General features: G+C 34.4%; 1 protein-coding gene across 1 annotated transcript in view; it reads left to right on the forward strand.

Moving 5' to 3' along the window:
• Positions 1-27,061, forward strand: part of CFTR (cystic fibrosis transmembrane conductance regulator (ATP-binding cassette sub-family C, member 7)) — a 134,039-nt gene that overhangs the window by 79,383 nt on the left and 27,595 nt on the right. The window contains exons 14-21 of the mRNA XM_004677166.2: positions 646-1,372; positions 3,509-3,637; positions 9,659-9,696; positions 10,165-10,415; positions 14,067-14,146; positions 17,813-17,963; positions 18,911-19,138; positions 22,071-22,171. Of these exons, the coding sequence (XP_004677223.1) occupies positions 646-1,372; positions 3,509-3,637; positions 9,659-9,696; positions 10,165-10,415; positions 14,067-14,146; positions 17,813-17,963; positions 18,911-19,138; positions 22,071-22,171 (1,705 nt within the window). The remainder of the gene's footprint in view (positions 1-645; positions 1,373-3,508; positions 3,638-9,658; positions 9,697-10,164; positions 10,416-14,066; positions 14,147-17,812; positions 17,964-18,910; positions 19,139-22,070; positions 22,172-27,061) is intronic.

A 27,061-nucleotide genomic window follows, 5' to 3' on the forward strand; every position in this document is an offset into this window, starting at 1 on the left:
TTTTGATGATCCAATGAAATTGTTCTGTCTTAGAAGGTTCTTGTTGGGATTTATTTACCGACCAGGGTAAAATTTATTATCTGAATTCTCAGGTTCACTATTACATTTTTTAACAAATCAGATTAGTTTTATTATAAGCTCTTAGGAGCTAAACTGGTGTTCAATTTAAAATGTAAAAGGAAGTAAATATAAAATTAAAGAATAGGGACATTCTAACATTTTTGAAGACAGAAATACAAACCTCAAGGAATTTTAAAGGTGACCTCACAGTTTCTTTATTTCCTGCATGAATAGACCAAAATCTCTATAGGTTAAACAACTTGCTTAAAGTTAATTTATATCATATTACTTATATAATGTTTATATAAGATTGCTAATTTAATGTTAGGTCGTTTTGCCTTCAACTTTGCAGTATAACATGCTGTAAAAAAATTAAGAAAATAATGATTCATGTAATAATCTGAGGGGCATCAAATTAATTTCTATTAAATACTTATTTTAAAAAATATTTTTAAGTATAATGATAACATTCGAAGAGGGAAATTTTATATAATAGTATTTTAAATAAATGTTAAAATGTAACACATCAATGTAATAAAACACATATAAAGTTGATCTTATTTATATCTTTTTATGTCCTTAAAGCTGTGTCTGTAAGTTGATGGCTAACAAAACTAGGATTTTGGTCACTTCTAAAATGGAACATTTAAAGAAAGCTGACAAAATATTAATTTTACATGAAGGTACCAGCTATTTTTATGGAACATTTTCTGAACTACAAAATCTACGGCCAGACTTCAGCTCAAAGCTCATGGGATATGATTCTTTTGACCAGTTTAATGCAGACAGAAGAAATTCAATCCTCACTGAGACTTTACGGCGTTTCTCTTTAGAAGGAGATGCTACTGTTTCCTGGAATGAAACAAAAAGACAATCTTTTAAACAGCCAGGAGAGTTTGGGGAAAAAAGGAAGAACTCTATTCTCAATCCAATCAACTCTGTAAGAAAATTTTCTATTGTCCAAAAGGCTCCACTGCAAATGAATGGCATAGAAGAAAATTCTGATGAGCCTTTAGAGAGAAGACTGTCCTTAGTTGCAGGTTCTGAGCAGGGAGAGGCCATCCTTCCACGGAGCAGCCTGATTGACACTGGCCCCACATTTCAGGGGCGCAGGAGGCAGTCTGTTCTGAACCTGATGACATACTCCTCAGTGAACCAAGGTCAGAGCATTCACAGAAGGACAGGTACATCCACGCGAAAAATGTCGCTGGCACCTCAAGCAAACTTAACTGAATTGGATATATATTCAAGACGGTTATCTCAAGATAGTGGCTTGGAAATAAGTGAAGAAATCAATGAAGAGGATTTGAAGGTGTGTATAAGTTTTATTAGTGGGTTTTCACCAACCTCCCTCCCCACCCCACCATGTAAGAAAACAGGAGACTTAAAGACATTGACAATTTTTTATGTGTATGTGTGTGTGTGTATGTGTGCATATATATATATATATATATATATTCAGATACATATTCAAATTACAAGTTTAGGATGAGGTTTATCTTAAGATTCTGAAATTCCAAAATCCAACAATTAAGTAAACTATTTTACAATGTAAGTGAATCATCTGTTTCCTTTTGTGATAGATGTATCTTTTCCTTCAAATTTGTTCTAAGTCAAAGCCAGGGTTAATTTTGTATTCTTTAGTAGGCCAGCAATAAACACTATTATAAATTAGAAAGTGTCTGTTTTACTATCACCTTAAAACTTCTCTGGGAAGAGATTGGAATATGAATAAATATATGAACAAACAATAGCTTCCGTTATTTAGCAACCATGAAATATTTTTTGTGGATATAGCTTATTTAAGGTACATAATAATCATAATCTCTTGATTGGGCTAACTTACTTTCTAGCTTACACATTAGTTTCCTGAATTTAGTGGAAGTTTTTTATCTTTTAAATTTGTTGTATATATTGGAATTTGAAAAAGATTTCTTTTAAAGAATGTATGTGAAGCTCAGCATATACTAGGGAAGTTTTTAGTAACAAAGTTTATTATATTAAGTTTTAAAGAATAAAATTATTTCATTCTTAAAATAGAAAGCAGTATAAAAGAAGAAGGTTTATGTTTGTGTTCTCCTTTTTCTTTTTTTTTGCTAGAACCTTGGATGAAAGAATATTTAAATTAGATCATGTCTTTAGCAGTGTAGACCAGTTAAGCATAACATTTGGCAAGGCTCGAGTTTAACATTTTTCTGGACAAAAGTTTTCTTCTTTGTAAGACGAGGAACTGAATTAATTAACTCTCAAGTACATACTTTCAGATTTTGTATAATTTTAAAAAGACTTCCTAAAGGATAATTCTTCTATGTGTTTTTTTCTTTGTTTCCCTTTAAGATTTATTCTCTCTTTTTTTAACTTTTAAGTATTCAATATAGCATTATTAACTATGGTTACCATGCTATATATTACATCAGAATGACTTATTATTTTATAATTGGAAGTTTGTCTGTTTTTTATCTTTTTATATATTTTACAAGGTGTTTATATCAGCTGGGATGAAGTTCTCAAACCTGAGCCTGTAAGTGTAGTAGTAAATAATGATATCTTTGAATAACAATAGCTGTTATTGTTTGAATGCTACCAGTACCAGATAGGATTTATTTACTCCCCATTGCTTCCCTGAAAGGTACTTGTTGCTGCCTCATTTACAAATGAAAAAAAATTAAGGTTCAGAGAACACCCATGATGTTCCCAAGTTCAAACAGTATCTAGATAATAGTGGAGTCCAAATTCAAGTCCATGACCATTTAACTCCAAAACTCTTTATACCTAACCAGTGTGCACTATGCTGCCTTCTACAGGGCCCCTTGGACCCATTCTTCGTTCTAGTGCTTCTTCTATGAATGTTGTTGACTTCTTGAGAAGCAAACTATTCTTTTTCACTAAACTATCTGATATCACTGTTTTTAAAATTTTGAAATGCCTTTATTAAATAACTAAGATTTCTCAGGGCCTATACCCAGGCTATAGTTTATGTAATTCAAGTCAAGTAATAACTGGAAAGATAGATAATTCTAGGCTACGAAGGAATGAGCAAACATTAGCTGGCCTTCAGGCAAACTTTCAAGCTATATTTGTCCATGGACCCCTGAAGAAATAAGTGAAAGGAGAGTTCTGGGAAGCTTCAGTTGGATAGAATAATTCCTTTGATATGAGGTGTGATCTTATCATTTTATCATTTAAATAGTGGAATTGTCTAAACACAATACATTTATGTAATCAGTTCATTACTTTTCAGAATTTGAAGAATTATAGTGTTTCTTATTTTTCAAAAACTGTTGTTTCAGTGGACTGATAGTAGAGTGACATCGCATATTGTTAATGATGGTTTGTATTTGTTATTATTCATTTAGATTCAAATATTAATATTTATTTCCACACAGTCAAAATGAAACCAAGTTAGTGGTATAAAGTCTCATTGCAATAACCATAATTCTTTTTTTAGGAGTGTTTTTTTGATGACTTGGAGAACATACCAGCAGTGACTACATGGAATACCTACCTTCGATATATTACTGTTCATAAGAACTTAATTTTTGTGCTAATTTGGTGTTTAGTTATTTTTCTGGCTGAGGTAAGAATGTTCTGTTGTAAAAAATTTGTTATTTAAAATTAAATTAAGAATAATTTAAAATACAAGTTTAGATGCTAATGTATGTATAGTTTCAAAAGGTTTTTATTTTCTCTAATTCAGCAATTGATATAAAATCACTTGATATTTTATTATTTCATATGTAAGCCTATAAAATGTACTTAAGCACAACTACTTGAGTTTTTTTAAGATTTATTTATTTTTATGCATACAGAATTGGGGTATAGGCCAGAGATGCAGGGGCAGTGAGAGGATTCACCAGAGACAGAGTGGGGAGCAGAACATTGTTGAGGGGAGCAGTGGGCAGGTCAGGAGAGGTCTGCCGTGCCATGTGGATCACCTCTGGGGTCGGGATTGAATGTTGTTTTAGCTTCTTAATGCTGTGCTTTAACCTGCTGCGCCACCAGGAAGAGCCTTCTTGAGTTTTTAAGAGCGATTAAAAGTTACAAACTTGAATGCTTTATAAGGATGAAATCAAATATTGGGAATCAAAATTTATTTGATTTGAGATATTGCATTGTACATATATAAGTGATGAATCACTACTTTTAAGTTATTATTTCTTTACAAATGATATAAATACATATTGATGGTTTTGTATTATTCCAACCAACACTTTCAGGGAGTCAAATCACTCACATGAAGAAACATTTTCTCCAAGCTCTCGATTCTATTCCATTGTACAGTGTCTGCTTTAGTTCTAGTGCCATATTTTTTTGATTATTATAGCTTTGTAGTATAAAGCTTGCGCATGTAATACCACCATTCTTGCCAGGATTGCTTTGACATTTGATATCTTTTGTGGTTCCACATAATGGATACCTTTGAAAGATAAGGATTGCATTAAATTTGTATAGAGCTTTGCCTAAGATGACCATTTCAACAATCTTCCAGTCATCCAACTCATGAGCAGGGAATATCTTTCAATTCTTTGTTTTTTATATTACTTTTAAGAATGTCTTTGTTTTCATTGTATAGATTTTCACCTCTTTTATTTACTATTACGCATTGAATTCTTTTTAATGCAATTGTAAATGAGATTGTTTTCTGAGTTTCTTCCTCTTTATCTTATTTTCTATAGGAAAGCAGCTGATTTTTTTATATTGATTTTGTAATCCTCCATTTTGCTGAACTGATTTATTATTTTAATAATTTTTAGTTTTCTATGAAAACAGAGTTTTCTGTGGATATTTATGATATCTTTTTCTTGAAGAAGTGATTTCTCCTTTTATTTAGTGTTCCAACAGGCTTGTACTTCAATTTAGATTTTAAGATTTTATGGAAAAAGTTCAATATGTTTTCTTTTTGCAATATGAAGCACTTAGCTCTTTTTACTTCCATAAGTACTAAACTAAAAATATTTTGACTGTTCAGTTTGTTACCATTTAATCATCTTAATCATTAGTGTATAATTCGATAATAAGAGATAACCTATTATTGCATTTTTATACCATTTTCTCTAATACATTTCTCTATTGTATTTTCTATAAATTCTTAATTATAAACATCAAGGATCTAGACTATAAATTTATATTATATTGTTCTAAGTGTTCTTAGTTGGAAGTGCATCATTGACTAGATAGAGAAGAAATTAAGTCAGAAGATTGGGAGACAGTTTCCTGGTTACAACAACCACACTGGAGTTGACCTGTTGTTGAATGGAGCACCAAACAATAATGTTTAGTGATTTTTCAGATATGTGTCTTGAGAACTGCTGTTTTCTATTCTCTTACAATTTCCCTTTTGATTGTTAATAAGGAAACCCTGAATGACTTGACATTAATAATAAAAGGGGCATTTAATATGCTCCTACAATATCCCTGCTATTGGTTACAAGTGCTATCTTTTACTACTCTTTTAGCATGGTCTGTGTTTTAGTGTGTAATTTACCTGTGAAGCTTTGAAATCTATGAGTAAGTTATACCAGGGTGTCACTTTATTTTTAGAATTCAGCCATATTCTCATTCAGCACATAGTTTTGGTATGTGAGAATATGCCAGAAATAATTCAATGTGCTATGTATATAAAGAAGGATGAATAGATCATACATATGAAATATTACATAATATTTACAATGTTAACATCAGCATTTATCATGCTGTTCTCCTTTGGCAAAAACACAAACTACCAATAGTTAAAGAATAGGTATTAATTTATAATCAGATTCATTTTATGACTTGAGAGGTAGCACTGGATTCTGTATATGCAGAGTGATTGTAGAATGAATCAGCTTTGGGTCTATATTTTTATACTTGATTTTTCAAATTTGTTTTCTTTATGTGCATTTGCCTTTCTTTCTGTTGATATTTGCAGTTGTTTAAGTATTCTCTTGTCCATCTATTATTTTTAAAAAATGGATTCACAGAATATCCACTTTTGGCTAGGTGTTGTGCTAATAAGCACAAAGAATACAATGAGAATGAGGACAAATGATTCCTCCCTAGTCTTATAAAGCACATTCTGAAGGAGGAAATAGGCAGTAAAAACATTTTGGTGAAAAAAATTAGAGAAAGTGAGAAGAAACAGGAAATAATTAAGTGTTCTGAGATAATGGTAGGAAAAGGACAGGGGACAGGGAGATCTTTCTAAGGAAATGACATTTAGTTGACGTCTAAAAGACAAGAAGGAGTCACATATACAAAGACTGGGGCAGATGTGAAGGTCCTAGAAGAATTTGGTAAATTATGGATTCTAAGAGAAGGCTGGAATAATTGGGGAGATGGGATTGACAAGATTGATATGATAATGTTCAAAAAGTAAGCACAGACAAGACTCAGAAGACCAATTGGCTGTAGTGAAAACCTTGGGCTTTTTTTAGCCAAGGAAGTCTTTAGCAGCCTTCAGTCAGAACATAATGTGATCTTTTTCATGTTTTAAAAAGGCATTTCTCTCTACTATATGGAAAATAGATGGGTGCATGAGAGGAGACAGGGACATCTATTATGACTGGAAAAATTACTGTTATGGCTAGGCACAACATCCACTACAGTGGAAAGTAATATTTAAAAGCCTCTGCAAATATTACAGTGTTTACTTTGTAGCCTATTAAAGCTCTTTATGATGGAATGTTGGATCATTATACTTTCTTTGCTCTATTCACAATTTAAGCTTTTTATATATTTAATCATACTATAAATACATTGCCTGTGACACTTTTTTTCATTTCATACCTATTTTCTTTAGTTGTAAATATCAGAATTGTATTTGAACTGTTATGTCATGGTAAGTTTACTCATAAGTCCTGAATATGTTCATGTTCTAATTCTACATCATGTCTGGTTTTTTAAGCCATACTATTAGGGTTTTATTATATACATATTCAGCTTTCATATAATACATCTTCTAGGATGTTTTTAAATTCAGTTAGCAAATAAATTTTTTCAAAAATAAGCACTGGGTTATTCTTTACACACAACACACAATGATATTTCTGTCATTTTTTTGATCATGTAGACAAATTATCTATATAGTTTTGACTCTGACCTAGCTTCCAAATATTAGCTACTTCTTTCTCATCTATAGCCATTTGAAAAATTCATGAATCATCATCTTGGCCATTCATGGACCTATCCTTAGAGAACACCATTGTTATATTTCTGATGCCTGATATGTTTGTGTGTGTGTGTATACACACACATATATACATATATAATATTCTGTACCACCTATAACTAGTAGTTGTGCATGTACTAATACAGTAGCTACCAGCCATATATGAATATATAAACTAAATTAACTAAAAGAAATAAAATTTAAAATTCAATTCTCAGTCACTTATTAGCCACATTTTTGAATAGTCAAAATGCTACACATATTAAGTGGCAACAATATTGAACAATGTAGAAATACAATACAATACAATATAATACAATACAATACAATATTTGTAGTATTGTGGAAATTTCTCTTAGATCCTGCTGATTAAGATTATACTATTTTCTATGGCACCAAGTTGAAAATCCTGAAAAATTTTAACACTAAAAGGAATTTTTTTGTGTTTCTCTTTTAATTATCTGGGACTGTCACTCTTACTGACTGCACAACTTTCTAACTTCGAAATGTTTTGGAAATGAGATGCTAGAACTTGTTATTAGTTTAATTGTTTCTATATGCCCCAAATATTTTTTCTAAAGCAATTATGTCAAACATAAGAAATGCTTTTGTTCTGGTAGGTAAAGGCTGTTTGCATTGATTTGAATTGGTTGTTCCATAGCTTCTATTCATAAAAACCAGGAAATAACTTTATATTATACTGACCTTAAAAGGTCAGTATATTTGGTAATTGTTCCATAAAATTATTATAAAATGTTTATTTCTGGGATCAGCTCACATCAAGAGAATGTTGGCAATGCTGGTGTTATGGGCACTCCTTTAATGGGAGCAAAGGAGGAATTTAATAATCAAAGAATGACTCAGAAATATATCTGTTTCTAGGTTCATGAGTAATTTATTAGGAAGTAGGAAAACACTTATCGTGAAACAAAGACTATTGAAATAGCTATATTATTGCCAAGATATTTTTGTTATTTTGAATTTACTTGAATTCCAAGGTAACAGAGATAGTTGTTTTTTTGGTTTTTTTTGTTTTTTTTTAATCAATACAGTGCATGGAGTCTGGTGTACAATGAAAAAAAGTAGGAAAGTAGAAATTATGCCATATATTTATTATTATTATTATTCTATTGTTCATGTTAATTTCACTAGAAGCTTACATCCTCTTTAAAGTACATAACATTTTAATACTAGAAGTGTTCTCCTTAAAATTTTTATATGATACTATATTTGTGTGGTACTCTTCAATTCTTAAGAGAAACTTGGGTTTGTAAAAAGAATTATAGGATTCTTATTAATGACATTTTTTTCTGGCCTATTTCTCATTTATATGTATGTATTTTAAAAATTATGTTACTCAAAATTTCTTCTTTTCTGCATGATTCCTTTTTAAAGTTGCTAATTGTATAATTCAGAGTAATTGCTAGTATCATAATTTGGATGACATCAACACAAGATTATTTCTCCACAGATTTTGGGGGACTTGAACCCATAGTGAAATAGAACTGAGTACAGGCCATTTAAATATCAGAGGAACTACAAAAATCACAGTTGTTAAGTTTTTTTTATTATGGTGCAGATCATTGTTATGACACAGATCAGGCCAATGTTTCTACTTTGAGAAAAATGCCAGGTGTTTTATGATAGTACCAACAGTTTATGCTTTAACCTGAATGCACCTTATCCTTTTTTTTTTTAAAAGATTTATTCATTTTTATGCATATAGAACTGGGATAAAGGCCAGAGGTTCAGGGGCAGTGAGAGGATTCACCAGAGAAAGAGTGGGGAGCAGAACAGGCTGACTGACAAAGTACACTGCTGAGGGGAGCAGTGGGTAGGTCAAGAGAGGTCTGCTGCGCCATGTGGGTCACCTCTGGAGCTGGAGATCAAACTCATGCTGAAGTGACTTTAACTTCTTAGTGCTGTGCTCTAACCTGCTGCACCACCAGGGAGGATCTTATCTTTTTTTTATAAACTGCACTGTTGAACATTTAAAATGGCCTTCATAAATATCAGTTTCATATTTTCTGATAATTGGTCTCATAATCATTGTACAGTATAGTAAAATTATATCAAATAACTGGATAAACAACAGGCTGAACTTAGACTCTACATAAGAAACAAAGTATATTATCTAAGATATTTACTATAATCTTAGGTCTTCACTGAAGTTCAGCACATAGATGCTGTTGAGTGAAGATTATATTATTTAGGGGCTCACTGAGAAATGATAAAGTATTAAATGTTTAAAATTTGAATTCCATTAACTTAATGTTTCACCACAAATAATGGGTATTAGGACAATTATTGCAGTTCCCAGGCTCAGAAAGCAAAGCAAAGGAAGATGAAATTGTGTGTATTTTGCTGTAAGTCATGGTGAAATTAGAGATGAGTGTGGGAAAAATAGGTAAAAATGTTGAAAAACAATCAACTGTGTTTGTCTCATTCCAGGTGGCTGTTTCTTTGGTTGTGTTGTGGCTATTTGGAAGGTGAGTATTCCATATAGTATTGTGGCTTGTATTTTGCTTATATTGATTTTTTTGGTCTTATTAAATATTGTAAATCTTGTTGCTTCCTCTTCCACCCTCCCATCTCCCCCACCCCTGGTATTATTTCAGTGGATGATAGAGGTATTCAGATAAAATTGTGAACGTGTGTAATCCTGCAATTCCTTGATAGTCTCTAACTAATTGTGATTAGTTTCTATAAATGTAATAAAAATATATAAATCATTATACACAGTATTGTCTGTAAGAACTTAAAGAAGGTGAATTATACCTATCTCAGTGTTTGAAAAAGCCTTTCTTGCAATAATAGTAAATTCTTGAGATTAAAAGCACAAAGTGGGCTGTTAAATGCATTGTTTCTTTTGACTCAAATTAGACTTCATTTACATGTATTGGTAATGCAATAGAAAAATTTGATTGCCAAGTAAAAATTTTCCTTTTCCTCTACAGAGCATCTCCTTCAGACAAAGGAAATAGTACTAAGAGTGCAAATAGCACCTCTGGAGTGATCGTCACCCAAACCAGCTACTATTATGTTTTTTACATTTATGTGGGAGTAGCCGACACTTTGCTTGCTCTGGGATTCTTCAGAGGTTTACCACTGGTGCATAGTCTGATCACAGTGTCCAAAATTTTGCACCACAAAATGTTACATTCTGTTCTTCAAGCACCTATGTCCACTCTTAATGCGTTGAAAGCAGGTACTTGGCAGTTTTAGGGGTAGTATTGGTTTTTGCATGGAGGGATCTGGCTTCTGCTGACTCCTATGTCTGACATGTGCATTTCTTAGCTGCTGTAGTCTGTCAGATATGGTTGCTGTTCATATCACTGAATTAGCACAGTTAGAATATGATGCTAATGGTATCAGGGAAACTGAATCAGGCCCTTCTGGCTTACTTGTCCTCCTCTATTTAGATATTTGGTGTGGCCTACTCCAGGCATCATATTTTCAATGTATATCATTGTTTAGAAGACGAGATTTAAAGTAATGAAGAAAAATAGATTCTTTTACTGATCAAGTCTTATGATGGGGTAGATTAATCTAGTTTGATATAATAGCTCAAAGATGATCATATAAATTTGCTCCAGATTTTATTTATTTTTGCAGGTGGGGGCAATTCTCAAATGCATTTTTAAGTATTTCTGAACACCACCTAGAGTTTGGTTAACGAGTAGAAACATAAATATATAAGGTCTGAGTTATACTAATGTGTAACTGAGATCTGATGTATAATGTATAGGTGGTGATTATATGTATTAATGATTCTATATTGTTAAAATTTGCTGAGAATAAAATTTAAATATTCTTACCAAGAAAAAAAGTAAATAGGAAGGTGATGAATGTGTTAATTGACTCAGTAGGAAGAATCCTTTCACAATGTATTTGTACATATGTCTATATACACAACTATATGTGTGTATATATATGCATATATATAGAAAGAGAGAGACACTAACACAAGTACATACCAGCATATGAAAGTATCACATTATACACTGTAAATCATTTTACAGTTTTGTCAGTTATACCACAATTAAAAATAAAGCACAGAAAATGTTAGTGAAATAAAGGGAAAAAATTTAAAAAGCTAATGACAATGCAGTACTTCAATTGTAATCAATTCTTTGCTTTTCCTTTAGCAGATTTGCATTTAATGCATCTGTGGTTAGCAAGGGGTTTTCCCTGTTTAATTCTTTACAATGTGAGGCACTAAGTCAGGACACTTTACAATGTGAGGCACTAAGTCAGGAACTAATATGAAAAGGTATATAGAAAAGGTATAGAGGAATGCTGTTGTCCTGGAAAACTTCAGACAGGGAAAGGAAGTAGACAAATATTTGATACAGAACAAGACACAAAGTTCAAGGTTGAGATATAAAGAGTAATTTGTATCTAAAAATATTAAAATAAGATTTTTCCAGGTGAAAAAAGTGTTAGTGATGGTATTTAAAAAAATCGTCATATTTATTCACTAAATATGCCTCATTTTATTATACTTGTCAGAGCTAAGAAATTTTAGACCTAACGAGAATATCAAACTATTTTAGTCTAATGATATCATTTTTATGGGAGAGCTAAGGCCCAGAGAAGATAGGGGACTTGCCCAGCAGGCAGAAATGGCAGTGAGATATAAGGGAAAGCCCAGAGGCAGTTTGACGTTCAGCGCGGCTCCATTGGAATTGGTGGGCAGGGTATTCTTGCCCTGACTTCCCCATCTGAGACTGACTTCCATATGTGTCAGCAGAACAAAGAATAGTGATCAGACAGTTGTTGTGAAAATGAAACAAGGCAGTCTCCATGCTAGTTACTACAGAACCAACGTGAAACGCACGGTTGTTTCCTCCTGTGGTGCATCTGTGGGCTGTTCCCACAGGCGTGCACTTTCCATTCCTGCCCTGTACTTTTCAGAGATCCTTATTTCCTTAAACACCACTCAGTTAGTTCTGAACCTTCTCTATTTTATGTTTAGATGTTTACCATTTATGTCATTTTTGTATTCATTGTACTTTCTAAACATTAATCCAGTTTATAGGGTGATTCGGAAACACCTCTGCTTTTGCGTTCCACCTTATTTATGCTCCTGAGAACTGAAATAGCAAAATGATCTTGTAAGATCCATATGTTCTATCCCTGTTCCTGACAGTGTTTGCTTTAAAAAACAATCACTTTTACTGATTTTTGGTTTGTTCATCCTCACTATATTCTCTGCTGTACTTGGCAGCAGCTGCTGCTCCTGAATCATGTATATGCATTTCAATCTCGCCCACACATATCCTGTGGCAGTTATGTATTGTTCCTGATTTTCACCGATTTTCGCCTGACTTTCCTATGTTACTTTTATATGATCTTAAGATGCAGACACATAGTAGGTGTTCAGTAAAGTGTAGTGAGTGGATGAAAGTATGCGACTGCATATTTTGGCAGAGCACTACCATTCAAAAGATAATAGATAAAAGGAAAAGGCCCTAGTTTAAAAACTAATTTTAAAGTTTTGTTTAAAAGTATAAGGTCTGAGATCTAATGCGTAACTGAGATCTGACGTATAACGTATAAGGGGTGAATGGTTTTAAGAGCTTTATTTATGGAAAATACACAAATATGTTTAAATATACAAAAGAACACTTGGTAAAATTTAAGAGATAGTAACTTAAATCAGTAAACCTACATTGAAAAATTCCTACATATAAGGCTTTTGCTGAGGGCTGTGATGCCAAATAAATATGGCGTGATCCCATTGACCTCTTGGAATTTACGGTCTAGACCAGGAGATAAGACTGGTACACAAGCCACTGAGATATACAACAGGGATATAGTCATTAAACACAGGTGCTGACAAGAGGTATTAAAAGTACTAAGTTTATCCAGAGAAAGTAGGGCTTATTCCAGCTGCTACCCACACTGATGCTTTCTTGCAGAGAGGCATTTGAGTTGGGTCAGGAAAGAAACTTATATTTTAACAAGTAGAGAAGAGGGAGAAAGGTATTCAAGCACAGGAAACAACCAGAGGGAACAGGCAGGGAATTAAGGTTGATTAAAGAGTAGATCTATCTAGCTGAAACAGAATGTTTGACTAGAGGAAGCTTGTACTAGGTAGGTGATTTAAGGCTAATTTATGGAAGACATTAAATATTTAACTAACAGTTTTGGACTTTATCCTCCAATTAATGGAGGGTGATTGATCTGACTCAGTATCGCCATGTTTTTATGGTATTATTTTGTATTTTATCTAATTATATATCAAATTACATTTCTCAGGGACAGGGAGTACAACTTTTTCACATGTTACCTCATTGTCTAACAATGTGCCTGCCAGGTACTAGACACTGCATATAATTGATTTCATTAAAAAAACTATCAAACTTAGCAGTTGTGAATTTAGAGTTTGGAAGACAGCTGACACAGATTGCTAGTGAAAAAGGCAGAAAGAGATCACATAGCAAGGGAGGGATTGAGGTCAGCCATGGGTTCAGAAGTGTGTCAAAGGTGTAGTGATCAGAGAGAGACCATGTGTTGTGGAGAACAGGCGTAAGTAAATGATGATCTTATATCCAGAGTGAGAGTGAGATTGTAGCCATAAGAAGAATGCCCATTCCTGACCTAATCTGTAGTTAGGGCTCTGTTACAGACATTGACTTTTCCTGAACCTTGCAGCAGTCTATATTTATAAGGGTGTGAAGATGGGAAATGGTAACTTGGACAAGTGGTTACTTAGAATCTTTGTACAATACTAAATTTTTCTAAGTTTTTATTTGAGTTACCAATGCTTCTGTGAGAATCCCATCATGGCATTAAATATATTGATATCTTTTTAAGATTACTGTCTTTTGAGGCATCTTCCTTTATATTGTAGGTGGAATCCTTAATAGATTCTCCAAAGATATAGCAATTTTGGATGATATTCTGCCTCTTACCATATTTGACTTCATCCAGGTTTGTAAAAATAAGTATTGAATGTCTTTGCATTTGTAATTTTGTAATAATTAGAAAAATAGTAAGTGATTTTTGGTTTGTTTTTTTTTTTTGAAAAACTTTATTTACTTTATTTCCTTATACTTGATAATTTTCTGGCAAATACGGTTTCCGTATTCTAACTGTTTATTCTACAAATAACACTATTTATTTTAACCTCCAAGAGTCTCAGATCTCTAACCTGCAAATGGGCAAAATAAATTTGATGATTTCTTTCAATTCTAAAGTTGTATCCTTCAGATTGGCGCAGTAATCCTGAACCATACAGGACATATTTTAACTTGAAACCTAACAAAGAAAAACTTTACTATGGACTCTTTCTGATCACTATGTCTATGTGAGTGATTGCCCCCATCTCCCATGAAATGGAAGCCTGCATATTTTAAAGTACAAAAGTCTTCTATTTACAGCCTCAGAACTTTTAGGTTTTGTTTTTTTGTTTTTGTTTTTTGCCCTAACAATATAAGACACTGGAGTCCTGCTACTGAGATTTCTGATGTGTCTATCACATCTCTTTCCTATTCACTCTACTACTCCCATTAATCCCTTGCTTAAAAATTCTCAAATACTTAACTATCATTAATGAATTAAAACCCAAATTTGGTATTCACTGCATGATTTTTAAAAAATGATATTTATTTTACCTATCTACATACTTACTTTTTTTTACTTACTGATTTCAGGGCAATTGTTTGTGTTTGTTATTTGCTCCCATTTCAGACAGCTCTGTGGATTTAGTGTCAGGAATGTTTTTGAGATACATTGGTTAGTGAAAATATACCTTTCACTTCTTAGGGGCATGGGTGGATAGTGCCTTAAAAGTTTCATATTCTATTGATTTGAGTTTGGGTTTTTTTTTTGACTGGGGAAGTTTAAGATTTGGGTAAGGATGAATGGGAATTAAAAATCTGTACTCACATTTTCATTTAGTCCCTTTGTTTGCCTGCCAGCCTGCCTGTTTATCTATCATAGTCCTCTCACTAATATAGTCTGAAATAATTTGTTTCAAATCCACAGTGAATTGAGACCTTGGACAGAACTTAAGGCTTTTAGTATAATTAAAATATCAAATATATGAAAACAATGCCCTCGATTACTGTGCTTATTGATTAATTTTTTACCTAAATGCCCAAGTATGGCCTCTAATGGAGCAAATGGAGTTATTTTCTTCAATAGATAGACCTATTTTTACTTCCTTATGTATTTGGGTTATATTCCAAATGATTATGTTTCATTCCCTAATCGCTTCTCTAGCCAGGTGTGAGCTTGGTCATTTGACTACTCAGTTCCATCTATTTAATTAAAAGATGGTTACAGATACATTCATAGGAATCCACACCATGTCAGTATTATTAAAATGATCATCTTCAGGGCCTTCCCTCGTGGCGCAATGGGTTGGGACGCAGCACTGCAAACTAGCGCAGCCGCTTCAGTGTGAGTTTGATCCCTGGCCCTGGAGGTGCCCTGGCAGACCTCCTGATGCTCCCACTGCTCCCCTCAGCAGTGTAACTAATCCATCTGCCTGCTCTGCTCCCCATTCTGTCTCTGGTGAATCCTTTCACTGCCCCTGCACCTCTGGCCTGTGCCCTAGTTCTGTATACATAAGTAAATAAATCTTAAAAAAAAAGAAGAACTACATGACTTTCTTTAAAAAAAAGATCATCTTCACTTTCTTCAAGCATTGTTATAATTTAGCCACACCAAATTGGGACTATATGTTAGAGGAACACAGTGCTATTTGTAACTGTCAACAGCAAACCTTTCCTCTATTGGTCCCTGTGGAGTAGCTGAATGGTTCCATGCTTCCAGATGCCACAGCATTTGTCTTTCAGACATACTGACATTTGCATGATGGATGAATATTCAAATTAAATCACATTCCCTAGTTAATCATACTTGGAACTTACTTTTTTTTTTAAAAAAAAAAAAGATACTTATTCACACAGAACTGGGGTATAGGCCAGAGGTGCAGGGGTGGTGAGAAGATTTCACTAGAGAAAGAGCAGGGAGCAGAACAGGCAGATCAATGAAGTACACTGCTGAAGTTCGGGTCAGGAGAGGTCTGCCACACACCATGTGGTCACCTCCAGGGCAGGCGGAGATCAAACTCATGCAGAAGTGGCTTTAGCTTCTTAGTGCTGTGCTTTAACCCACTTCACCAACAGGGAGGCCTGGAACTTAAATTTTTATCACATTTCCCACAAAAGATCCTATTTCTGATAAGTGAGCGATCTAGGTTTAAATACTGCGGCTGGCATCAGTGAAGTCCCTTGTGTAGTTATTTGGGCATCTGGAACTTTCTTGTAGGGCACTTGCAGGGCAAGAATGGAATAGGAAAATGATATTGAGTAAAAAAAGTGGAATAGGAAAGACAATCTAGTACAAAGCACAGTAAGGATTCACCTGACTGTTTAATAGTGAGGGGCTCTTAGAATTTGATGATTGGAGAACTAGAAAAGTGTCCCTGTGATATCATCTGATGTTTAAAATGGAAACAACCCATTCAGAGAAGATTTATTAAATTAAGACTTTAATTACACCTCAATCCTTGCTCCCATCCACCAGAATGTTCACTATTTGATTGTTTCAGCTGGGAAATGCACGTATCACCCAAGGAAAGTGGTAGAGAACTAGCTTACCTGTTACCATATGAATGTTTAATAGGTTTATTTTTATTCTTTTATACTGTTTTAGCCCTATTGCTGATAGCTACTTTATACTTTTTTTCAAGTGGGTTAAATGGTAGCAGACTTTTCCTTTTCAACATGTGTCAAGAAGTAGCTAGATAGATTCCTGATTCTTGGACTGTGTGTACCATGAAATTTAAAATTAACTGGACACATTTATCAGTATTTTCTATTAAATCCAACATAATAATTTTTTTTTAATTTTTTTTTAAAGATTTATTTATTTGTGCATACAGAACTGGGGTACAGGCCAGAGGCTCAGGGGCGGTGAGAGGCTTCACCAGAGACAGAGTGGGGAGCAGAACAGGCAGATCAACGAAGTACACTGCTGAGGGAAGCAGCGGGTGGGTCGGGAGAGGTCTGGCTCGCCATGTGGTCTCCTCCAGGGCAGGCAGCAGGCGGGAATCGAACTCATGTGGAAGTGGCTTCAGATTCTCAGTGCAGTGCTTTAACCCGCTGCGCCACCAGGGAGGGCCAACCAAACCTATATTTAAGCCAATCTTCCACACTCAAAAAACTCCAAGAGCAATATCAATTTTCAGAAATTTCTTCGAATAGTCCTAGTACTCAAGATTCAGACTAAAATTATTTTAAAATAAAAAGGTCTTTTAAAACAGTCTAGATTAGAACAAATATCCACTTAAATTGTATTTATCATGTAGCATTGTTGAAGGTATGGGAAAAAAGACTATCCTAGATCCAAGAGCACCACCCTTTAAATCTTCATAAGTTGTTTTTACTGACATAAATGATGTTTGAATATTCATAGAACCTATGAAAAGTACTTTAAGATGACAGTCTTTTTAGTAGGAACATACTGCCCCTTATTTAGAATGTAACAGAATGTGGAAAAACTTTAGAAATATATTGCTGACATACGTTGTCCATTTTGCATTGTGAAACCTTTGATCACCAACATGTTTTATTTGACTTCCTACAGTTGGTACTAATTGTAATTGGAGCTATGACAGTAGTCTCGGTTTTGCAACCCTACATCTTCCTAGCAACAGTACCAGTGATTGCCGCTTTTATTATATTGCGAGCCTACTTCATCCACACCTCACAGCAACTCAAACAACTAGAATCTGAAGGTATGACACTGAATTGTAATGCTTGTCCAGAAATATTCCACAAAAGCCACTGGTGATTCTCTCTTGGAATATAGGATATTTATTCATAATTCACTTGTAGAGATCAAAATAGAAAATGAGTGCTACTACTATTTGCCAGACATCCTTCCTTTTCCTCCTGGGTCCGCTGCTTTGCATACCCCAAACACTGCTTGAGCTACTTGAGAAGCACATTTTTCAGTAACAATCTTAATATGGGGTCAGTTTTCAGGGGTTCACTTTCCAGCACATTTATACATTGAAGGTGATGAGCTAAAATAAGTCACATATACTTCATTGAGGAACTTGAATAAATTATCTTAATAAGCCAGAAAGAAAAAGAAAAATATTGAATGGTCTCACATATAGGAAAAATGTAAAGAAGCCAAATAAGGAATCAGGAAAAAGGTAGAAACTATAATAAAATCAAAATCATCAGGCAGCTATAGCTCAGAGATATTCTGTAGGGGAGGAGGAGGAAGAAGGATCAGGACAGGAGTGAGAAGAGCACAAGGGCTGTGGTGATGGTGCCCAGGTGAACTGGTGGTGGGAATTTCACGGGTAAACCATACATTGTACAAAAATAAATTATGAATAATAAAAATATTTTTAAAAAGGAAAAAAAGATTTTCTCTCTGCAATGATGTAGGATTAGCCAGAAAAACAACGCCCAGTAATAGAGAAGAAATACGATTAATGGTGATGATTTTATAATAATCTCTGATCTAAGGTAACCAAGTCAAAATTAAGGTGGTTGTGTTAAGACAAAATTCAAACTGCTTCTTACTCAAAGTATGGCAACAGAATGAAAAACTACTGTGAGCGATAGCATTTGTTGTATGGTTACTCGTTCGAGGTAGTATTTTTCAGTACCTGAATTATTTGCACTATTTACATGACTTCATTGTTTCTATGGGAATATTTTACAGGCAGGAGTCCAATTTTCACTCATCTTGTTACAAGTTTAAAAGGACTGTGGACACTTCGTGCCTTTGGACGGCAGCCTTACTTTGAAGCCCTGTTCCACAAAGCTCTGAATTTACACACTGCCAACTGGTTTTTATACCTGTCAACACTGCGCTGGTTCCAAATGAGAATAGAAATGATTTTTGTCATTTTCTTCATTGCTGTCACCTTCATTTCTATTTTAACAACAGGTACTATGAACACATTAACTAGTTAAGCATTTCATTGAAAACCTTGTCTACCAATAAAATGTTGTGTTCTAGGCTACAAAAATTACATGAAAATATTTAAAGAGAATTTTGGGAGTTCATTAATAAAAAAATGACTGATTTATTATTGAACAAATAATTTCCTTGAATGTCTATCACTTTGTTTTTGAATAAGTGAGTTCTTTAAATGAAAATGCTATACAATGCTAGCTCTGCTTTATAATTTAAAACACTACAACAGGGAGTATCAGCTAGCAAATCTGAGATTGAAATTAAAGTAAAATCATCTCTTGATTCATATTGGCAATAGATCTTGACTTAAAACAATCTCTTTATTAAAGAGCTCTCTGAGTCAGGGACAAGAAACATCCACAGCTTCCCTTACATCCCCCACCTAAAACACAGTTCTCCTCCCTGGTGAGTTTTGTTTTTTTAATTACCAGTTGGTGAAATTCATTGTTCTAATGTGAATATTGCAAGACTAAAAACTGCCACAAAAGTTAAATGAATTTTAATTAAGTGCCACATTCTTCATACACAAATGTCTTGAATATTAGGATCTGTGGCTAAAACATGAAATATTTCATTACACGAAATTGAAAGCTTCATTGCTTCTAATTTAAGAAGATAAATTATTGAAGTAGGAAGTATAAAAGTATTTTCTATATGTGACAGTGGATAGATACCCAGAACAATACGATCTGAGGAATTATTTTGATTGTAAGAACGGAGTCCTGCTCAATCAAAATGAATCAACTGGAGAGTACAGATGTGGAACCCCAAATAGGAGGCACCCTAGGCCTCTGAAAGGAATGGACGAGGCATGGAGAGTCAGATAAAGGTTTTCTTCCCATCTTGAGGTCAACTGCTGGCCTGAGTGCATTACTCTCTGTGACTTTTTCACTCACTTCTTTCTCTGAAGACTGGTTTTCCCATGGTACCAGACTGTAACTTAGTGACTGAGTGGCTTCTCTATTCAGGCTCCCCTAAGTTAGCAGCCAGCTTCCTCTGACCGAGTACAAAGTCTGGAGAAAACACAACTAGACTCAGTTCCTCTCTGGGGTTTAACAGAGCTGCTGTGAGAATAACAGATTTCTCATATTCATTGTTTTCTCAGCTGGGACCATGGAAAGTGGAAGAAAGGAATCCAAGAGGTCAGAAAAATGAAATAAATCCTTAGCAGTACAGTAATTTGGGGTTAACTTTTAGAAAAAAATATTTTTTTTTGTTTTTTTTTGGTTTTTCTTTTAGGTTCATAGTTAAGTTATTTGAAGTAGGGTCCAAGAAGAAAAATTTACTACCGATTCAAACTAATATATCATATGCTGTATCATAACATAATGGAGGCCTGCTTCACAAGGGGTGGTAGAGCATTTAACAGTCAGTATAGTTGAGGATCTAATGATCAGACAAGTAGGGTGAATGTTAGTGACACAGTTAATATTAACCCTGCCTAAATTGATTTTTTTCATCAGTACTAACTTGTACTCAATAAATTTCTCTAGGTTCCCATTTTCCTCATGTATAAATAGATATGATAATAGTACTATGGGCAGTAGTAAATGTGATAATTGTACAAAACATTTAGTATACAATAATACCCATGGTAAATACCCATAAGCTTAATATTGCCTAACATTATTATTATTATTAAATAATCTCATTATTATTATTATTAAATAAGCTCATCTGAGTGCTCAAAATGAGCAATATATTGGGATCCTGAATAGTGCTTACATATTTAAAATAAATGCTCTAATATTAAAAGCACATACCTGATATTTATGGCTTGTCTTCTGCTAGAAGAATTGTAGAAGCAAATTTTTTCAATTAATAATAATAAGGTGAAATATTTCTCCCAATTTTAGAGCCTGGTGCTAATTTTATCATACATCATAAATTAATTGATTCTCAATTTCATATCCTGAAATTATTATAATTTAAGAGCACTCATATTAGAAAATGTTTATGGCCATAAATATTGCATATTTATGAATTTTAATTAATGGCATTTTACGTTCTAAGTAAACATTTAATTGTTGCTCTTCCTGGGTGAACTCATCATTTTTATTTTAACCTAGAGAGGAGTCTGTCTTGCAAATGGCAGGTTCATGATTTTTGATATCACTATGAAACTATGTCAAATTCTTCCCAGTAACATCTGATTAGCATAAATTTCAGTGCAAAGGCACAAAGCTCAGATAAACAAACATCTGTAGATGCCTCTCAAATGTCATCTTTGTTTTGCTTTCAACTTCTTTACAGAGTGGCTCATTGGGATTTTTCCCCCCATTTTCCATTATAGTCTTTAAAGATATTAGAACTCACAGAATAACAGTAGAAATGATAAACATGATATCTACTCAGAACCAATACCCCCTTTAATAATACCCCCTTTAATGGCTGAAGCTTTTTTTTTTTTTAAGATTGATTTATTTATTCATACAGAGCTGGGGTACAGGCGAGAGATGTGGAGGGTGAGAGGATTCACCAGGGACAGAGTGGGGAGCAGAACAGGCAGATCGAGGAAGTACACTGCTGAGGGGAGCATTGGGCGGGCCAGAAGAGGTCTGCAGCACCATGTGGATCTCCTCCCGGGCCTGCGGGGATGGAACTGCGGGAGTGGCATAAGCTTCCTAGTGCAGTGCTTTAACCCGCTGTGCCATCAGGGAGGGCCGGCTGAAGCTTTTTAAATAATTTCAGTCACTCTTTGGTTTCAAATACTGGCTGAATACGTAACCGTAAGCAGACTTAATTACTTTTGGTAGATGCTGTGGTGACGTAAGATAAAATATGGTTAAGCTTCGCACAGATTTGAAATGTAACTTTACTGTGATATAATAGAAGAGGTTTAAATAACAAACTGGTTCATAGGACAGGAAAATAACATTTAAAATATTTTTTCTACTTAAAGGTGAAGGAGAAGGAACAGTTGGCATAATTCTCACTTTAGCCATGAATATCATGAGTACATTGCAGTGGGCTGTAAATTCCAGCATCGATGTGGATAGCTTGGTAAGTAATTACTGTAAGTAATTACTGTGTTCTTTAACTTTTATGAAAAAAATCCAGGCTTGTATTCACTTAATTGCTTTTCAAACTTTCCACAACTTTGACTTTACAATTAAAATCCTCATGTGCTTCACATCTGCAGATAAAGCCATTGCTTCGCCTTGCATATACACAATTCCTTTCTCTTTGACATGTTAATTTTCTTGTTTTATGTTGCAACCTCTACACATTGATGTTAGAAACTTTTCCTTGGGCCATTTATATTCTTCATTTGTATTCTTCACTGAAGTTTGTTTAAGGTCTTCTTACTTCTGTAGTTTTCCACATGGACATCTTGGGCTTTGTGACCTGTCTTTTGACATTATGTCTTTCATTTCCTGGCATGAAAGAACCTTTGCAAAGGCCTATTGAATCATAACACAATCTTATTTTAAAAAGTATTTCTTTTGTCTGTTTTTCAAAGTGATTATATTAGTTTTCATTTCTCTGCCAACTAGCACAAATGGGCATTTATGTAATTGTTTATTCACATCATATTGCTTTCACCCATGCAATTGACAGTATTATACAGTAAGCATAGCATTGTCATCTTGGTGTATGCTGAGAGAAGGAGGGGAGAGCTGTGCCCTCAAAATTCAAATTCGTGTTTCTATGATGTTAACACTAAAGGTGCTGTGACTTCTGAAGTGAGAACAACATATGTTACTTAACTGACCTGTTGACTGAATTAGAATAATTAGAATAATTAGAAAATATTTTGTCCAACACTTTTAGTTTTTCAGTGCAGCACTATAGAGGGAAAAAAGGCCTTCAGATTTGGAGAGAATCTATCTCTTTTCCATCTGACACATGGACAGTCAAACATCAGCAAAAATGTGAAGTTACAAAGATGGCTGTAGGACTCTTCGGCAGCACTCATTGTTTGTGCCCAGTCCACTGGGCCCTCTTCCTTTGTGCTCACCCCTACCTTCTCTTTCTGGTAAGCTCAGTCCTTCACTCATATGTCAAGGGTTTGTTTTGCTTTGTTTTTGTCTGTTTCTTTGCTTTGCTTCTTTATATTCCACATATGATTGAAATCATCCTGCATTTGTGTTTCTCCTTCCAACTTATTTCACTTGGCAATATCCCCTCTAACTCCATCCATATTATCCAAATAGCAGGATTTTATCTATTTTTTGTAGCTAAGTAGTTTGCCATTGTGTATGGCAAAAGATTTACTACATCTTCTTTATCTACTCATCTGTACTTGGACATTTACACAATCGCACTAATATCATTTCCATCAATCCACGACTCATGCCTAACATTTTGCCAGAACAACTACCTGTGTCCCTTTCAACTTCTCAGTAGTATTCATGCCATGGACAGAACTTCTTCTTATGACACTATCCTCTTTTTTTTCTCTGATGTTACATCTACCCTGTCTTCTTCTGCATCCTGTTCCTCTTTGCCTCTCCACTGACGCTTCACTTCTCGGGAATGTCTAAATGTTAGCTATATTTTAGCCCTCTTGTATGTGTACATTCTCCTAATTGTTATCTAATCTCTGCTTCAAAAACCATCTTTCAGTGAATCACATTCTTAGCTCTAGTTTACATCACTCACTGCTTTCTAAACATACTCAGCTATTGACTGGACTCTTGTGTGTGTTTATAGAACACAGTGACAGTAAATTTGGCATTTTTAAGCATAATTTCTTATCCAGAGTTTCCTTAAAATACACATGGGGTATCAAGAAGCCATTAAAAGGAAATAGAGTATCTATCCTACCTTATCTGTGTAACTTTCTGTAGCAGGAGAGGGTAACAAAATATCATCTGAACACTGTCTCTTTTGAACATTGTAGTTTAATGAGTCATGTAAATCATGAATCACACTAGCAATTTAAAAGTATCAAACTTATCATAGTCTACTTTAATAATTCCCACTAGAAACCCCCATATGAAGGGATTTCTAAATCACAGTGTTTTAAAAACTCTTACTTCTAATTCACTTTCTATTTTTTAAAATATTTATTTACTCATACAGAACTGGGGTACAGGCCAGAGATGTGGAGGGTGAGAGGATTCACCAGAGACAGAGCGGGGAGCAGAACAAGCAGATCAACGAAGTACACTGCTGAGGGGAGCAGTGGGCGGGTCAGGAGAGTTCTGCCACGCCATGTGGATCTCCTCTGGGGCAGGCGGATTGAACTCATGCGGAAGTGGCTTAAGCTTCTTAGTGCAGTGCTTTAACCCGCTGCGCCACCAGGGAGGGCCCTTCACTTTCTATTTTTAACATAAATTGTGTGTCTGGCTATTCACTTCACTTGCCTTTGTCATACCATTCTGTAGAGGAGATAAGAAATATTAACACCTTTGAATTCTACATCTCAAATACTACATTAATTATAGTTGTTATTATTAAAGCTGTTTTTTTTCTTTGCCCTTTTAACTAACAAAGTTGTATACCAGTTTATTTTCTTCGGACTCATACATGCTAACAATTTTTAGTATTGTAAGGCTTTTCTGTCTCCTTTTCTTAACTATCTAAGCATTATGTATCTTAAATAGATAATACATACCTACATAAATGGATGAAGATTAAATGAGAACTAGAAAGGTGAAAACATGATGTTACAAACAATTATATTAAGTCATCTCATGACTGAGAAATTGCCCACACTTTTTCTCATAGCTTGAAAGAGACAGTTGACCTTTTCAGAATTGTCTTCCAGTTAGTGAGCACAACTAAAAGATCTGAATACATGATTATTCTGTTTCCTTAATGCTCTAACTTCAGTAACAGATAAATGATTCTTCTTTTTCTGTGTGTTCCTAAAAGCCCAAAAGGGAAGCAGTACCCAGGATGAGTAGAGAAACTTGTGCATTTAGAGGAATCACACTTTTATTCTTGTCATAAGTTTCCAAAATGGTCTTGTGAGATTGATGCAATTTGAGAGTTTTTCTGTCAATAGAAACTTCCTCTGTTTTCTCTTTGTCCTTTTATTGCCCATGTTTATTTTGGGTTCCAGTAAAGATCAAGTGACTGATTATACAATGACCAACAAGAAACCTGAGGGGAACAGAGGAACCTGGCTTTTCTTCATTGCTCCTGGTGCCTTATTATCTTTTGTTGGATGTAGTTTTCTAGTGGCCCTCTTGATCTTGTCTTTTTTCCTGTTTCCACAAGTCTTTGTGGTCTATTTTCCACTTACAAGACAACTTTCCATCCGGTCATTCTCTACCTTTCCTATGGAATGGCTTCCACTTTAGAATCTACTCTAGGTTTACCACCAGGAAGTTAGGCCACCTTAAGTAAGCCATTACCCCCTTCAGACCTTCACTTTTCTTATTTGTAAAATGGAAGACTTTGGCTAGAAAATTTCTAAGGTACCTCCTTGTTCTGGCATTCTCTTCTGAACCCCTTTCAAGTGAAAGATTTCAGTTCTTCATTGGCATGTGCACATACATAATTCCAGAATTCATTCATACCTATCAGTATCTCTAATATAAAATTCCAGTGATTACATTATTTACCACTGTAATTGTCAGAACTGAATGTAGGACTCTGAACCAGTATGTTATTAGAACCAAGAGAGAGAAGAAAAGCACTGTTAAAACATTCTCTGAGAGAACAATGGGAAATTTCTAGGAGAGGCTAAGATAACCCTAAAGGATTTCTGGAATGTTAGAAAGATTGGGCAAGTTGTTGACTTTTAGATTTTTCTCATTTTTACCAAGGAGGAATGGCATAGAAAAGGAGTTCTCAATTTGGCAGCACATGAAGAAACTTTTTTTGTTTTAAAGTTTTATTTATTTATGCATACAGAACTGGGTCACAAGCCAGAGATGCAGGGGTGGTGAGAGGATTCACCAGAGACAGAGTGGGGAGAAGAATAGGATGATCAATGAAATACACTGCTGAGGGGAGCAGCGGGTGGGTCAGGAGAGGTCTGCCCCACCATGTGGATCACCTCCGGGGCTGGGGATGAAACTTGCACTGAAGCGGCTGCAGCTAGCTTGCTGTGTTGCCTACTTACCCGTTTCCATGTGATTTGCCACAAGTTAGAATTTGCCAAAGATTTGTCATTTGTGTAGACCCTCAACTGTAAACTATAATAATTTAGGAAGACTTGAGACTTAATAATACTATGTAATACTATAGAGTACTTTGCACTTATACTGCTTATAATGCACATAAATAAGGCCCATAACTAACATTTTATGTGGATTGTAGTATATGTGATAAATGTAGAATGGTAGTCTGGGATTTCAAGACATACAGTCTGTTTTCATTGTAGCCATTGTCTCATAAACATGTATGCAAGGTCTAAAGATGATGCTAATGATTCCAACTTGGTCCTGGGATTCAGTGAATACTACAGAACATTTATTTTGGCCCCTCCAGGAAGAATCTGTGATTTTAAAATGTTAACCCTACCTTTTATGTAGTTTACATTATGAAAATGTGATGTTTTTCACTGTCAATTTTCCAAATAAAACTTTCACATATTTTTTGCAACCTTTATCTAACAACCATTTATGAAATCTCTTTACAGTGTTGCCAGCTAGACCTCAGGCTTATGAAATATTTATCATGACTTTGGGGTATTATGGCATGTAGCTTGATAGTTAATGCATAATATTAATAGCTTGTTTGCTAAATAATGAAAAGAATAAAAGGAAATAGAACAAAAAGTTTTGTGAGTAAGAAGATCTGGCTTCCTGATACTCTAAAAAAGGTCTTTTAAAGTTTCTTTTTCTTCTTTGTCAACAAAAATTGAATAGGAAAATCAAGAATCATTTTCTTTTTCACATAAGACAGGTCTCTTATAAGGTTGAATATAGCTGTGGAGCTTTTTGTTAATAACATCACACTTCTAAAAGAATTTGTTCTTCTGAGGCTTAGATT

This window comes from Condylura cristata, unplaced genomic scaffold, assembly GCF_000260355.1.
Source record: "Condylura cristata isolate star-nosed mole 26May11 unplaced genomic scaffold, ConCri1.0 scaffold00005, whole genome shotgun sequence".
In the NCBI taxonomy this organism is placed as follows: domain Eukaryota; kingdom Metazoa; phylum Chordata; class Mammalia; order Eulipotyphla; family Talpidae; genus Condylura; species Condylura cristata.